This window comes from Sinocyclocheilus rhinocerous, unplaced genomic scaffold, assembly GCF_001515625.1.
Source record: "Sinocyclocheilus rhinocerous isolate Xijiao unplaced genomic scaffold, SAMN03320098_v1.1 scaffold113, whole genome shotgun sequence".
In the NCBI taxonomy this organism is placed as follows: Eukaryota; Metazoa; Chordata; class Actinopteri; order Cypriniformes; family Cyprinidae; genus Sinocyclocheilus; species Sinocyclocheilus rhinocerous.
In genome coordinates, this window is record NW_015646846.1 from 224,989 (window position 1) to 238,604 (window position 13,616).

Below are 13,616 nucleotides of genomic sequence, written 5' to 3' on the forward strand. Positions count from 1 at the left end.
CCCAGTTCATTTGGTTAAATAAAGCGACCTTTTTATTTCTTAAGAGTGCATTACTAAAAATTATATTTGCATAGCATTTGCGACGCTACAACTAAAACAAAACTTATTGTTTTACAAGTACTATTACAGAATTTCCATTTCAAATTTTAATGTCCAATTCAATGTGTTACTGGCTGTTTCTTTATCGATTGTGAAATGTTCTAGCAATTTCTGGGTGAAAATATCTTCACCATTTTTATTTCCGTGAAGACTGCATATCAAATCATGTTTAATGCATAGATCATTTGCATATCTGATCTGACCCATGGCTCATAAACTGAGGACCCTTAGCTATGCTTTATTCTGGTGACCTAATGCAAAGCTTTTGGTTTTATGTATTTAGTGACTCATGCTTTAAGAAGAAATATTGCAGTTGAATAAATCTGGACAGCATGACATCAGAGAGTAATTAAGCTAGTTTGCGTTGGAATTCCTGCGCCCAGGTTTGCGCACAACTTAAGCACCTGCGGGTTTGTGTGTGTGTGCGCGCGCGTGCTGTTTTCACTGGCCCATGTTCAAACTCGGAGAAGAAAGAGAGAGTGAGCGAGAGAGCGCATTACGCCATCCTTCCCTCTTGGAAAAGTGGGATTTTAAACAAGTCTCTTACAAGATATCAAGCAGAACCGCTGGACTTCACCGAGAGACACTGCGCTTTTGCACCTACTCCTGGATCTCCACTCCGACAGAGAGCTGGATCACTATGGTTCTGAAGAGAGGGGCTCATGGCAATGATTTGCGCAGAGTAATCGATCAGACATTTCCAAAGCTTCATTTTTACTTTTCCAAACCCGTTCATGGTAGAGCTGTTGGTCATTTCTCCATCACCGAAACTCAGAGGAAGATCAGAGGATGAACGTTCTGACTAGTCTCCCTTTTGTATTGGGCTTCTGGACTCTGTTATACCTGGACTTCATCCCGCAGGTGCGCTCCATCGCCGGAGTGGCCGGTCACAGGGGCACCGGGGCGGCCAAATCCAATCCACGGTTACCGGTGGCGCGCAACGGCACTACGCTAGTTAAGCACCCAGACAACGCGAAGATCTCTCGCATCCGGGCTGGTCCACCTCTGATAAAGGCCGAGACTAACCCGGCTCGCGCCGCGGTCCCTGTGAGTTTAGGGCGCAGGGAGGCCGCGCGCTCTTGGGTACCCAAGGATGCGGTGAGGGTCGCATCCTCTTCCAGCATCCAACACCAAGCGGGACACAATAAAGCAATTTCTGCGCAGAAATCAGCCGCGCTGACTGCGATTAGGGCTGGTCAGACCAATGCTGGCGTGATGAAAAGCATCGCACCGGCACCTGCGCATCTGAGAGCGAAAGACGCGGAAAAGCTGGAGGACAGCGAGGAGCCCAAACACCCTTTAGTGACGCCCCATGACTACATGCTGTCCTTGTACTGGTCACTGACCAGCGGAGAGGTCAATACTAGCGTCCTGCACGAGGCTGGGATGGCCAATACTATCACCAGCTTTGTAGATAGAGGACAAGGTATGGTGTGCCTGTTTATTCTGGTTTGCATGGGAGAGAAATGTTGTACGCACAACCGGGGCAAGTTGTCACAGGGGCTGTATCTCAGTAACTGAGATTTTGAATCAAAAGTCTGAATAAAATGTTTTTTTGTTTTGTTTTTTTATCTAGCAGTGGTTTTGCATGTTGGTTTCAAATATTTCATATGATTTTCATATTTTTGATATAGTTGTTTGTTAAATGGATGAACAATAAAATCACATTGGTTTGTTGTATGTTTTTGTATGTAACATTTTTATTAATTAGTTTATTTTCCTGTACATTTTGCTGTTTTCATGAATTATTTTGTATACTAATTTAACTATTTAAAATGAGCTGAAAAGGCCATAATTAGCTATTTAATAGCATTTTCCAAAAAAGACAACTTATCACATATATTGTGACAACATGCCCCACTGGGGTCAATGTACTATATCTTTTTTTCCCGTGGACTATGATGGTGAATATATATTTTAAGAATTTAACATCAAATTTCTGTGTGTGTGTGTACACACAGAGAGAGAGAGAGAGAGAGAGAGAGAAATTAGATTTTAAATTCTTAAAATATTTTTCAATAAACGACCCACTGAAATATTCATTGTGACAACTAGCCCCATTATCAGTTCCACTATTCTCTATTATTAGTTAGTTAGTTAGTATATAGATTTTAGGTGAAAATAGATTTTATAAGACAAAGTGTATATTTTTAGCTGTTGTAACTGGTCACCACTATCTTTAATCATGTTTTAGATTTGTGCAGGTCCAATTAATAGTATTTATGAGAATAAATATCCCATAGAGTTTAAATTCCATATAGTTTCTCAAATAATATAAGCTCATAAAAAAGTGCGGGTTTGATAATGGAATAAAAAACGTAGAAAATGTTTTCTTGCCTTTCAAACGGCAGGATACTGCTGTCACTGCTTGAAATGTCACGTCAACTACCCATTTGAAGTCTACTGCATTTACACTAAATTGTCCTTTCCTGTTTATATAAAAGAAAAGTTGGTGGATATATATTTTTAAAACATCTTATTTCTGCTTAGTATTGCTTATACACTAAATCGACACAATCATTTTTTATTTTTTTATCTGGGTCTCCGACCCAAACCAACTGTGTCAATATGCATCTGGCATAAGACTTTTGATGGACCTCTGCTTAAAGTAAATAAACTCCTGGGCCGGTTACAAGTAGGTGGCCTCAATATGTTTTTATTTTTTCAAAGTAAATCTGTTTAAAACGGCATTTAAATGGTCCTGCTTTATGTAGCTCCAAGGTTGACTCCTCAGAAGCTTTGAATGGTTTTAGTTTATGCCGTGTGAAATGCCCTTTGCAGATTTATAGTTACCACATCCTCTGTAGACACAGAAAGAAATGCATGCATTTTTCCCTCACCTAAAATAAAAGTTTCCCTACAAATGATCATTTACTCATGCTCGTTGCTTCGAATCTGTATGACCTCTTCTGTGGAGCACAAAAGTAGATATTAGATCTTCATTCACTTCCATGCATGAAAAAGAGCAGACTGGAACATTCTGCTAAATATCTCCCTTTGGATATCATACACGTCATACAGGTTTGGATCAACATGAAGGTGCGTAAAAGGAGACAGAATTTCCATTTTTGGAATTACTATTTCTTTTAAGTACTATTTTTTAAGTTTAAAAGTCCACCACACATCATGTCCTTCTACATCCATTGAGTGTAATTTACATCTCCACACACACACACACACACACACACACACACACACTCACTCACTCACACAGCACTAATCAGTTGCACTCTCTCTGCCCCTCTCCATGCGCTTCAGATGGTCTTTTCAGCCTATGTTAGTGAAAGCCATATGTCATGGTGGTAGGCCCACTGGTAAATAGCTGCAGGTTGATAATAATGCTGTGTTTACAGTATGTTGTGGTCTCCAGGCTGAGGCCGTCTGGTTTTAATAGTCTTTTGAAAGCAAACTGTTCTTGGATAAAATTAAACCTTTGATTTTTATAATGCACTGCCGTCATATTGCATTGCATTTAGAAAGTGCTCTCTTTTAGACACACACACACACACACACACACACACACAATCACGATGTGTGAGCTTTGATTGTGGAAAATATCCACTGTGTTGCTGTTAGAAAAGATCAAAGTGACTGATCATTTTACTCTTTTAAAAATAAACATCTTCCCTTACAAAAAGTACAGTGATGGTATCAGATGGAAATACCATGTTACTGAATGATTGCCATATTCATGTAATATGGTATTTGCTGCACATGGTACCATTGTATTATCATGGTAAATGTCTGAAAAACATTGGGTTTTGGTCAGGCATTATGTTAATACCATGCTATTTCCATGATAAAGTCCAAAAAAACATAGTATAATCACAATACCATGCGCACAAAAACATGGTATTACTATAGTAAATCATGGTATTATCATGATAAATGTTAAAACAATTGTACCATTGTACATGTCCAAATAAAAAACACTGTACTACCCTGACACCATGTGCAAAAACATGGTATAACCATGGTAAATGTCTAAAAAAAACATGGTATTACCATGGCATTACCGTGATAATTGTCCAACAAACCAAAGTGTTACCATGACATCATGTCCAAAAACATGGTATTTTCATGGGTTATGTTAAAAACATGATGTTGTGTCCAAAAAACAAGATAAAACCATTGTGCATGTTAAAATTATTCTTATGGTAAATGTTAAAACCATGATATTGTATAAAAAACAAACAAAAAAACATAGTAACACCATTATACATCCAAATAAAAAAGTATTACCCTGACACCCTGTGCAAAAACACAGTAATACCATGGTAAATGTTTTTAAAAAAAACATGGTAACACTATCGTGGATAATGCCCCAAAAACATGGTATTACCATGGTACATAAAAAACCAGTACTGAATTATCATTATATTATGTGCAAAAACCAGGGTATTACTATGGTAAAAAAAAAAAAAACATGGAAGTACCATAGTTTAATACATAGGTAATACCACTGCAGATGTACAAAACTGTTCAACATTACCATAATACTCTGTACGAGAACATGGTATTAACATGGTAACATCCAAAAACCATGGGATTATTATAAAAATGGTACATGAAAAGCTATTTTTACTACCTTTTTGTGTTATGCTAGATAAAAACAAGTTTTAAAATGAAACAAATGAAGAAATGCAAGGACTGTTTTTATTGATCTTTGACCTTAACTTTTGCAGATGACCGTGCGCCCCTCCTGAGGCGTCAACGGTACCTCCTCAATATCAGCTCAATGGAGAAGGAGGGTCTGTTAGGTGCAGAGCTGCGCATCCTCCTAAAGAAGCACATGGATTTTCGTAAGGCCACGTTTACTGAGGGCATGGCAGCTTTGAGACTGTACACCTGTGCCTCAGGTAAGCACAGACCCGTCCTGCTGCAGACTCGACCTATCGACCCTCGTAGCGCCCCGTACTGGGAAGTGTTTGACATCTGGAAACTGTTCAAGAACTTTAGAAACACTCGTCAGCTTTGCTTTGAGCTGGATGCTGTCGATCAAGGCCAACTGCTTGATTTGCGATTACTTGGCCTGGGTCGGACAGGAAGGCAAACCCAGGAAAAAGCCTTCTTTGTGGTGTTTGGGCGTACGAAAAAGCAAGGGCTCTTTTACAACGAGATCAAAGCCCGTTCAGGTCACGACAACAAGACCGTCTACGAGTACCTCTTTACCCAGCGGCGGATGCGTCGGGCACCGCTGCCACGTGGGAAAAAACCACCCAAGAACCCCAAACAGAGGTGCAACCGCAAGCAGTTGCACGTCAACTTCAAGGAAATGGGCTGGGACGACTGGATCATCGCTCCTCTGGAGTACGAGGCCTTCCATTGCGACGGCGTCTGCGACTTTCCCATCCGCTCGCATTTGGAGCCTACCAATCACGCCATCATCCAGACTCTCATGAACTCCATGGATCCCAGATCCACACCACCGACCTGCTGCGTCCCGACCAAACTCAGCCCCATCAGTATTTTGTACATTGACTCAGCCAATAATGTGGTGTACAAGCAGTACGAGGACATGGTGGTGGAGAGCTGTGGTTGCAGGTAGCGAGATATACTTTCAAAAAGGAACCCGGAATGGAAACTTTTGGGGTCTTTGACTTCCAGACTTTCGTTGTGAAGAGTTATTTGGCCAAAATCAAGAGTATGATTTCCTTATTGTTGATCAATTTGCTATAACCTTAGGCCTATACACTTGCATTCAGAATGGAACAGGGTTGTGCACCATTCAGAATTTAACTGAGAATATAATTTGAATTCCAATTTAATTCTTGCATTTGAATTGAGGTAGCACACAGAATTGCAATTTGAACGTGAATGTAAGGAAGTAGAATTCAAATGAACCAAAATTCAAACGAAATTCAAAAACCTGCCATTTAAAAAAAGAACGGTTGTCAAGGCAAATTTTGGTTAATGAATTTAGATTTTGTTATAAAGTTTTGAAAAAGTATTAAATAAGAACGGAACAGTGTTCGCTTTATAAAGAATTCTAATAATCTTTGCTAATATTCTTGAATCTTCAAACTGCTAACACTTTGCACTTTGCAGTTTCGAATTATGCCTTTACTGTATGACCAAGAGGGTGCAAGAGGGGTGTGGTTTGCAGAACTTCGCACACTGGATGAGAAACGGCATTATAATTGTACCAAATCCTTGTTAATGTACTATATAAAGTCTGTAAGATTGTACTTTTTACATCCTAGTCTGTATTTTATTTAAATTTTTTTGCAGCAAATTAAAGTAGGCGATTAGTCGGTTAAAAATTCTTACTGTTGGTTAACAAATTTAGTATTCTTCCCAGATAGCAACAGAGTCTGGGCCAAATCTGGCTTACATTCTTATGTACGATTGATTCTGACAATTAAAACAAAAATTAGGCTCGTGTATTTATGATATCAATTACTACTTTCTTTGTTCAGAAATGGAAGTAACTTAAAATGTTATTTGTGTGGTGTATCTTCAGTAGCTATAGCTACAGCAAAACTACAGCACTTCCAGTCTATTTTACGGAGCTGTCAACGCTGGAAACTCTGACGGCATGCAATCAGTTGACAAACACTCTATTCATATATAAAAACTAGGCTATACGTTATTAAACTGTATATATAAAATTACTTTATTTACAAGTTTCGTGTTTGTGTTTTTCCCGTATTATTCGTAGCATCCGTTGCATCTGAAAAATACTTTATCTACAAATCTTCACAAGTAGTCTACATAATTTAGATCAATCAATATTCAGAAACAGGTGCTGTTAAACAGGTGCCGTTATTTTTTTTCAAAGTGAATAACCCCCCCCCCCCTCAAAATTGAGATCGCCCCCTCACTTTGTGTGCTCTGGCGCCAACCCTGATTAAAAGCCTTGATGTTGACAAATTCGATATTCCAGTAACTTTTTTTAAAAGAATGTTTATTAACAACCACTGTAAACATTGTGTTCTATTTTACGGATTTTTTTTAACTTTTTTTATAGTAGATTCACACTCATGAACTGAAATGGAGCAAATTCTTGCCGTCCTGAATTTTGCACAACCCTGTCATGTAGATTATTAACATCAGGTTCACATAAAGGATTCAGAACAAGCAAACACTGTTGCTTTAACATTTGTAATTCTTTGTTTACACAAACCTGTGTGGATGTGCCAAAAAAAAACGCCTCAGATTCCCTAGTCAAAACTAGCTGAGGCTTTTCTACTTATACATTTGACTGGTTAGCATGGCTCAGTTTACCCCTGCTGGTAGATGTCATAACTACACCATCTGGCTGCTAAAAACATCTTTCTTCATTGACGTCAATAAGTAGCCTCTATTATTAGTGTATTCTGCTGGAATACATTTAACTAAAAGCAACAAATAAATATTTAATTATATTAGAGGGGATGTTTTTGCCAGTGTCAGATTAGTCACTGCTGAGACTATATCTTCAGATTTGTGAATCTTGCTGGTGAAAATACACCACTACTCACCAGAGTGTTTTAAAGGGGTCATATGATGCAATTTCAATTTTTCCTTTCTCTTTGGAGTGTTACAAGCTCTTGATGTTTTTGTCTTCACATTACTAGCTGCTCAACAGAAGCACATTATGTTTTCATCATAATGTGTTAAAGTGTTGAAACTTGAGTAAATGTCTAATCGTTATATTAAAAAAAAAGTTTTTTATTAAGCTAAATTTCATGTAGTTCAACGCTAAGTACATAGTTTAATTTTTTTTTTAATCTTTGTTTTACAAAAGAAACATGTTGCTATTGCTTTTTAAGTGCTTTGATTGAAGGGATAACAGATGTGTGTTCTTATTGTTTTTTGATGATCCAGTCAAGGTTACTTTCCAAAGTAACAGCATGTAACGCATATTGTGATGTTAACCTTTCTGAAAAAAAAAAATGGTTTCAAAACATGTTGTACAAATATAGAAAGGTATATAATCACATTTAAACATGGCATTTAAATTGAGTTAATTGAATTCAACAACCATACCACAGATAGTTTAACCATGTTTGCACTTTTAAATCTTTAAAAAAAAATGTTTTTTGTAAATAAATGAAAACTTTAAACCTGGAATTTACAATGTTAACTGATGGAAGCAGATATTCATAATAAACAAAATGTCCCAGAACTAAATAGTGACAAGTGTTTTTTTCTTTGCGAGAGTTTTTGCTAAAGAGACAATGCAGATCCTAAACAGGTAATGTTTTCACCAACAAATAATTTGTCTGACTTAAAGAAAAAAAAATGCGGAGAAATGCGACAAGAAGATAACAAATTTGTTTCTAATTTTGTTGCTTTGTTGTTGATGACAACAAAGATGAAACTGAATATTCTCTATGCAACGCATTGCTGATCACTGAATCAATGAATTCATGGATTATTACTGCCTGTAATAATACAAATGTACAGACCTCTAAAATTTTGCTTCAGTCTGATTTAATATGAATGATGCATTTATATATTGCATATTCATATATATCCATATACTACCAGGCAATGATATAAAGGAATAATTCACCCAAAAATGAAAATTCGCTGAAAATGTACTCACCCTCAGGTCAACCAAGATGTAGACGAGTTTATTCCTTCATCGTAACAGATTTGGAGAAATTTAGCATTTCATCACTTGCTCACCAGTGGATCCTCTGCAGTGAATGGGTGCCGTCAGAATGAGAGTCCAAACAGCTGATAAAAACATCACAATAATCCACAAGTCATCCACACCACTCCAGTCCATCAATTAATGTCTTATGAAGAGAAAAGTTGTGTGTTTGTATAACAAATCCAAGACGTTTTTTAACTTAAAACCATTGCTTCTAGCTAAAATACCAGTCCTCTATGGACAGTTTTAAAGTTAAAAACATCCTAATGATGGATTTGTTCCTTACAAATGCTTCACAAGACGTTAATTGGTGAAATTGAGTGGTGTGGATGACTTGTGGATTATTGTGATTTCTGTCAGGACCACTATTGTCAAAGATGATTGACAATTAGCATATAGTTTGGATTGGCGGTATGGTTCTGTTCTGGGCAAGAACTCCCTGCGCATCCATGCAGCCTAGCATGGATGAGAGCAGGGAGAGCAGCGATGACCTGCCAGAACTAACGCTACGCTAGATGTTTTTATCAGCTGTTTGGTCTCTCTTTCTGACGGCACCCATTCACTGCAGCGGATCCATCGGTGAGCGAATGATGTAATGCTAAATTACTCCATACTTGTAGTTCTGATGAAGAAACAAACTCATCTACATCTTGGATGGCCTGAGGGTGAGTACATTTTCGGCAGATTTTAATTTTTGGGAACTATTAACTCATCTTGGACCTTATTTCTTAAAGCATGGAATATTATAGATTTTTTTTAACATTAAAACATCTGTCTAAGCAGAAACATGACTTGTTTGTAGGATTAAATTTCGGTTGTCACTGTATGTGGCCCTGGATTGTGGCAAAGTGTCAAACTAGATCAGATTGTACAGTATCACATAATCTTAAAGAGACGTGTTTTGTTTCCACATATAAGCAGAACCACCTGCTTGCTTGGATTCCAGAGTAGTTTTAACCCATGGAGCTAATTGAATACAACTTTAATTGCCCGTCCATTTGCCTGTGCAGATTTCACAATGATACTTTGGGAAAGCTGAGAAAAAAAAGTCTATTGGCCAATGGACACTCACTACTCCAGTGTCTTTACACTCTCTCACTTTTATAGAGTTCCTGTGGCTTTGAGCGAAGTGTGTGTTTCCTAAACCTTAATCTCTCTCTCTCTCTCCCTCCATCTCTGTCTTTCAGGCTTAACATTTTTGTTGGCTTGTTATCGGCTCTGGCAAGGAAACCTTGACCGATGTTTAACATTTTTCTAACGCAATCTTATATTTCCTTGACAGATGCCTGTACAATTCTGTTATATAGTGGGATACCATGTATTGGAAAACAAATTAAAGATGTAAGCAAGCAGTGATCAAGAAAAAAACAAAGTTTTAGGAAGATTTTTTTTTTCTGTTAGATGGAGAAAAGGATAAAGTTTGACAATGTTATACAACTCAAGAGAGAAAACGTAACACCCAAACACTCCAGTAGAGCCTATGAACTCCACGTTCAGAATGACATATTATGTATTTATGTCAAATATAGACAACTTTCTCAGCAAGTTCAGGACCTAAACTTCTTCCTGGCCTTCTAATGTGTAACTATGATGAAATACTTTTTCAACAGTTACTATTAGTAACTCTATCTTCCACAATGTCTTTACAGGACCTGAGTGAACATATGCTGTTTAGTACAGTATTTCTGCCTTTTTTAAGATTTCGATGACTTTTGCCATCATTTATCACTATCTTAAAAGGATAACGACAGATTATGGCAAAGATTTAACCCTTTAAAGAGTGCGTTCCCTGTTAAGAGCAAAAGTATTGATAGAGCTGTGTTTGTTTGTGCATAAAAATGAGTTTTGATTGTTTCTTGAAAAACAAGTACAACCTTCATATTCATAACATGAAAATAAGTATTGGTTTATCAAAACTGGCCAGAGTTTCAATATTGCATCGCTAAAAACAACATAGACAACAACTGTCCCATCAGATACAATTCATTTTTAATGAATTCCTCTTCAGTGTGTGGAAAAAACAGAGGCCGACTGTAGCATCAGCAATCCGAGCTAGACAAACTTTGATAATACAGCCAATACAATGTCATGTGGTCAGGCCAAAGACCACCTTTGTTGTTCATGCATAACCTTCCCAGCTTGCCTGGACCTCCTGGTTTTGGCTGCCGTGCTGACATTCTGCAGATTGGCCGGTATTATTCCACCCCCAGCTTTGAGATCTGCTGTTGAGAAAACACGGGTGAGCCTGATGGATCAATGGCATGCATACTTTCATGACTTCCGTCACTGGATTTGGCAGCTGCTTCCACGCATCAAGGCATTCCAATGGAGGCAGATCATTTTATCTGCCTCCTCATATTTTCTGTCACTAAATGACATCAGAACACCATGTAGAGATCTGTCACGGCTAGACGAATTAGCGGTGATACATTGAGCTTTAGTACTAAATCCACATTGCACATCTGCTTATGGAACAAGAGTGAGAGACTAATGGGAACTGGAGGTTCGAAGGTCTGTTATGATAAGGAATGTTTTTTTTTAAATGCAACTAAACGCATATAATCATGCCTAGTACAAATATGGAAGCTTGTTTCTGTCTCAGAGGGGCTTTTCACACTTGAAATAGTTAACTCTGGGTTATTCTAAACCCTGGGGGGATCCAGGTTTATCTTCCTTCCCGTTTCACACTGTTCATAATTTACCCTGGGTTATCAATTAAACCTGGGTATTAATAAACAGCTTTCACATGTGCATTCGTAATCCTAAACCTAACATTCTAATTTGCATATTTTGTCAGTGTCTCTGAGTGGATGAATGCAGCACGTGACCTGTTTACATAATGGTTTTAGCATTGCGCAGCCTCGCATTATCGCAGACTTGTACTGTCACATTTTTTCCTGAATGAACTTTTTGGTGGACTATAAAGGTCTCTATTCCAACTCACCAGTTTAAAAGGCCTCAGGGCTTTTCACACTGTGCTTAACCCTGGGTAGTTTTTAACCCCCTTTTAACTCCGGGTAAAGAAATGTTTCATGCTTGTTATTTAAAGGGTCATGAAACCCCAGACTACTTTTTCTGAGATTTTAGCAGAGGTGTCTGTGCTGCACATCATAGAAGACAATGTTAGCATCCGATAATTTTAACTGTTGGAGAAAACTGGTTAATTTTAAGCTTTTTAAGTCTATTAAATTATTCATGAGACTGCGTGTTCTTATCCTATGAGAAGATGCTTCGCTTAATTATTCACAACAGCATGTGTTGATTTGCTATGACAGACGTTTCAGAGTCTGTGAGATGACATTGTGCACAATAACTGAGAGAAACGTTAATGGATGGAAGAAGAGTGTTTGTTTTTGCTTTGTAATAAGAGTTCGAGAATGCTAAGCTGCGTGTGTGTTGTCTGTCTCCCCTCTTCCACCTCCTCCGCTCCGCTGCGCACCACGCCCACTTTTTTAGCATTTTTTAAAACTGTGGTGAGAACTAACCAGTGCTGAAACTGGGGGGTTTCATGACCCTTTAAAAGCGAGGTTTAGTACAGCTTTTTACTTCAGGTTATGAAAACCTGCTTCACTGCTTTCGCAGTGCTAACCCTGCATTGCGATGCTAAATGTGTATAGTGTGACTTGCGTTGGACCGTCACGGAAACACAGCGTATAAACAGTTGTTTCAGTGTTTGAGGGGAAGAAACGCGTCAGTTAGAGTGAAGAGACCATTTAATTCTTACCTTTAAAGTAGAAAATTCCATTTAAGAAAAACTTGATAGTACAAGCAGGAATATTTAACACGATGGTGTGCAATGCTAGAGCCTTATGCAAAGAGCTCACATACTGCATTCGTCCAATCAGTGACACTGACACCGCAAAATTGCAAAAAAGAACTTTAAAGGGTTAGTTCACCCAAAAATGAAAATTCTGTCATTAATTACTCTTAATTAACTATTACCCTCGTGTTGTTCCAAACCCGTAAGACCTTCGTTCATCTTCGGAACACAATTTAAGATATTTTTGATGAAATCTGAGGGCTCTCTGACCCTCCCATAGACAGCAAGGTAACTACCACGTTCAAGGTCCAGAAAAGTACCAAGATGATCGACAAAGTAGTCCGTGTGACATCAGTGGTTCAACTGTAAAGTTACGAAGCTACGAGAATACTTTTTTACGCAAAGAAAACAAAAATAACAACTTTATTCCACATTTTCGTCTCTATTGCATCACTTTGGACGCGCGTTCACGACAGTATCATGTGCTGAGCGTGTGGCAGCGCTGACCCAGATCCGGCGTAATGACATCATCACAAACCACTGATGTCACACAGACTACTTTGTCGATCATCTTGGTACTTTTCTGGACCTTGAACGTGGTAGTTACCTTGCTGTCTATGGGAGGGTCAGAGAGCCCTCATATTTCATCAAAAATATCTTAAATTGCGTTCCGAAGATGAACGAAGGTCTTACGGGTTTCGAACAACACAAGGGTGAGTAATTAATGACAGAATTTTCATTTTTGGGTGAACTAACCCTTTAACTCGGTATAAGCAGTGTAAAATGTGAAGCAAGATAACTCAAGATTCTGCTTAACTGGGTTTTAGAATGACCATATAGGTTAACTATTATAAGCGCGAAACGCCCTTATATTGCACAATTGTTAAATAATTGACTATATTTCTTATTTTAAAGTTTCTGCAAAAAGTGTTGGGGGTAACACATTACAAGTAACGCGAGTTATGTAATCAGATTACTTTTTTTTTACCAAGTAACTAGTAAAGTAACATTACTTTTAAATTTATAGCGAAATATCTGAGTTACTTTTTCAAATTAGTAATGCAAGTTACTTTGTTTTCCCATTTATTCACTGACATCTCTCCTGTCCCCATGTTGAGAGAAGTTGGGAGTGAGGTTCAGAGGCTTTTGGGTTTTTTGTTATTAAAAAAACAA

At 38.0% G+C, this 13,616-nt stretch overlaps 1 protein-coding gene across 1 annotated transcript; it reads left to right on the plus strand.

Annotated features, from left to right (window-relative positions):
- The first annotated feature begins 888 nt into the window (after positions 1-888).
- Positions 889-5,647, plus strand: LOC107708076 (growth/differentiation factor 5-like). The gene is made up of 2 exons (XM_016512221.1): positions 889-1,525; positions 4,785-5,647. Exons 1-2 carry the CDS (start codon positions 889-891, stop codon positions 5,645-5,647), a joined length of 1,500 nt encoding a protein of 499 aa, XP_016367707.1.
- The last annotated feature ends 7,969 nt before the right edge of the window (positions 5,648-13,616 follow it).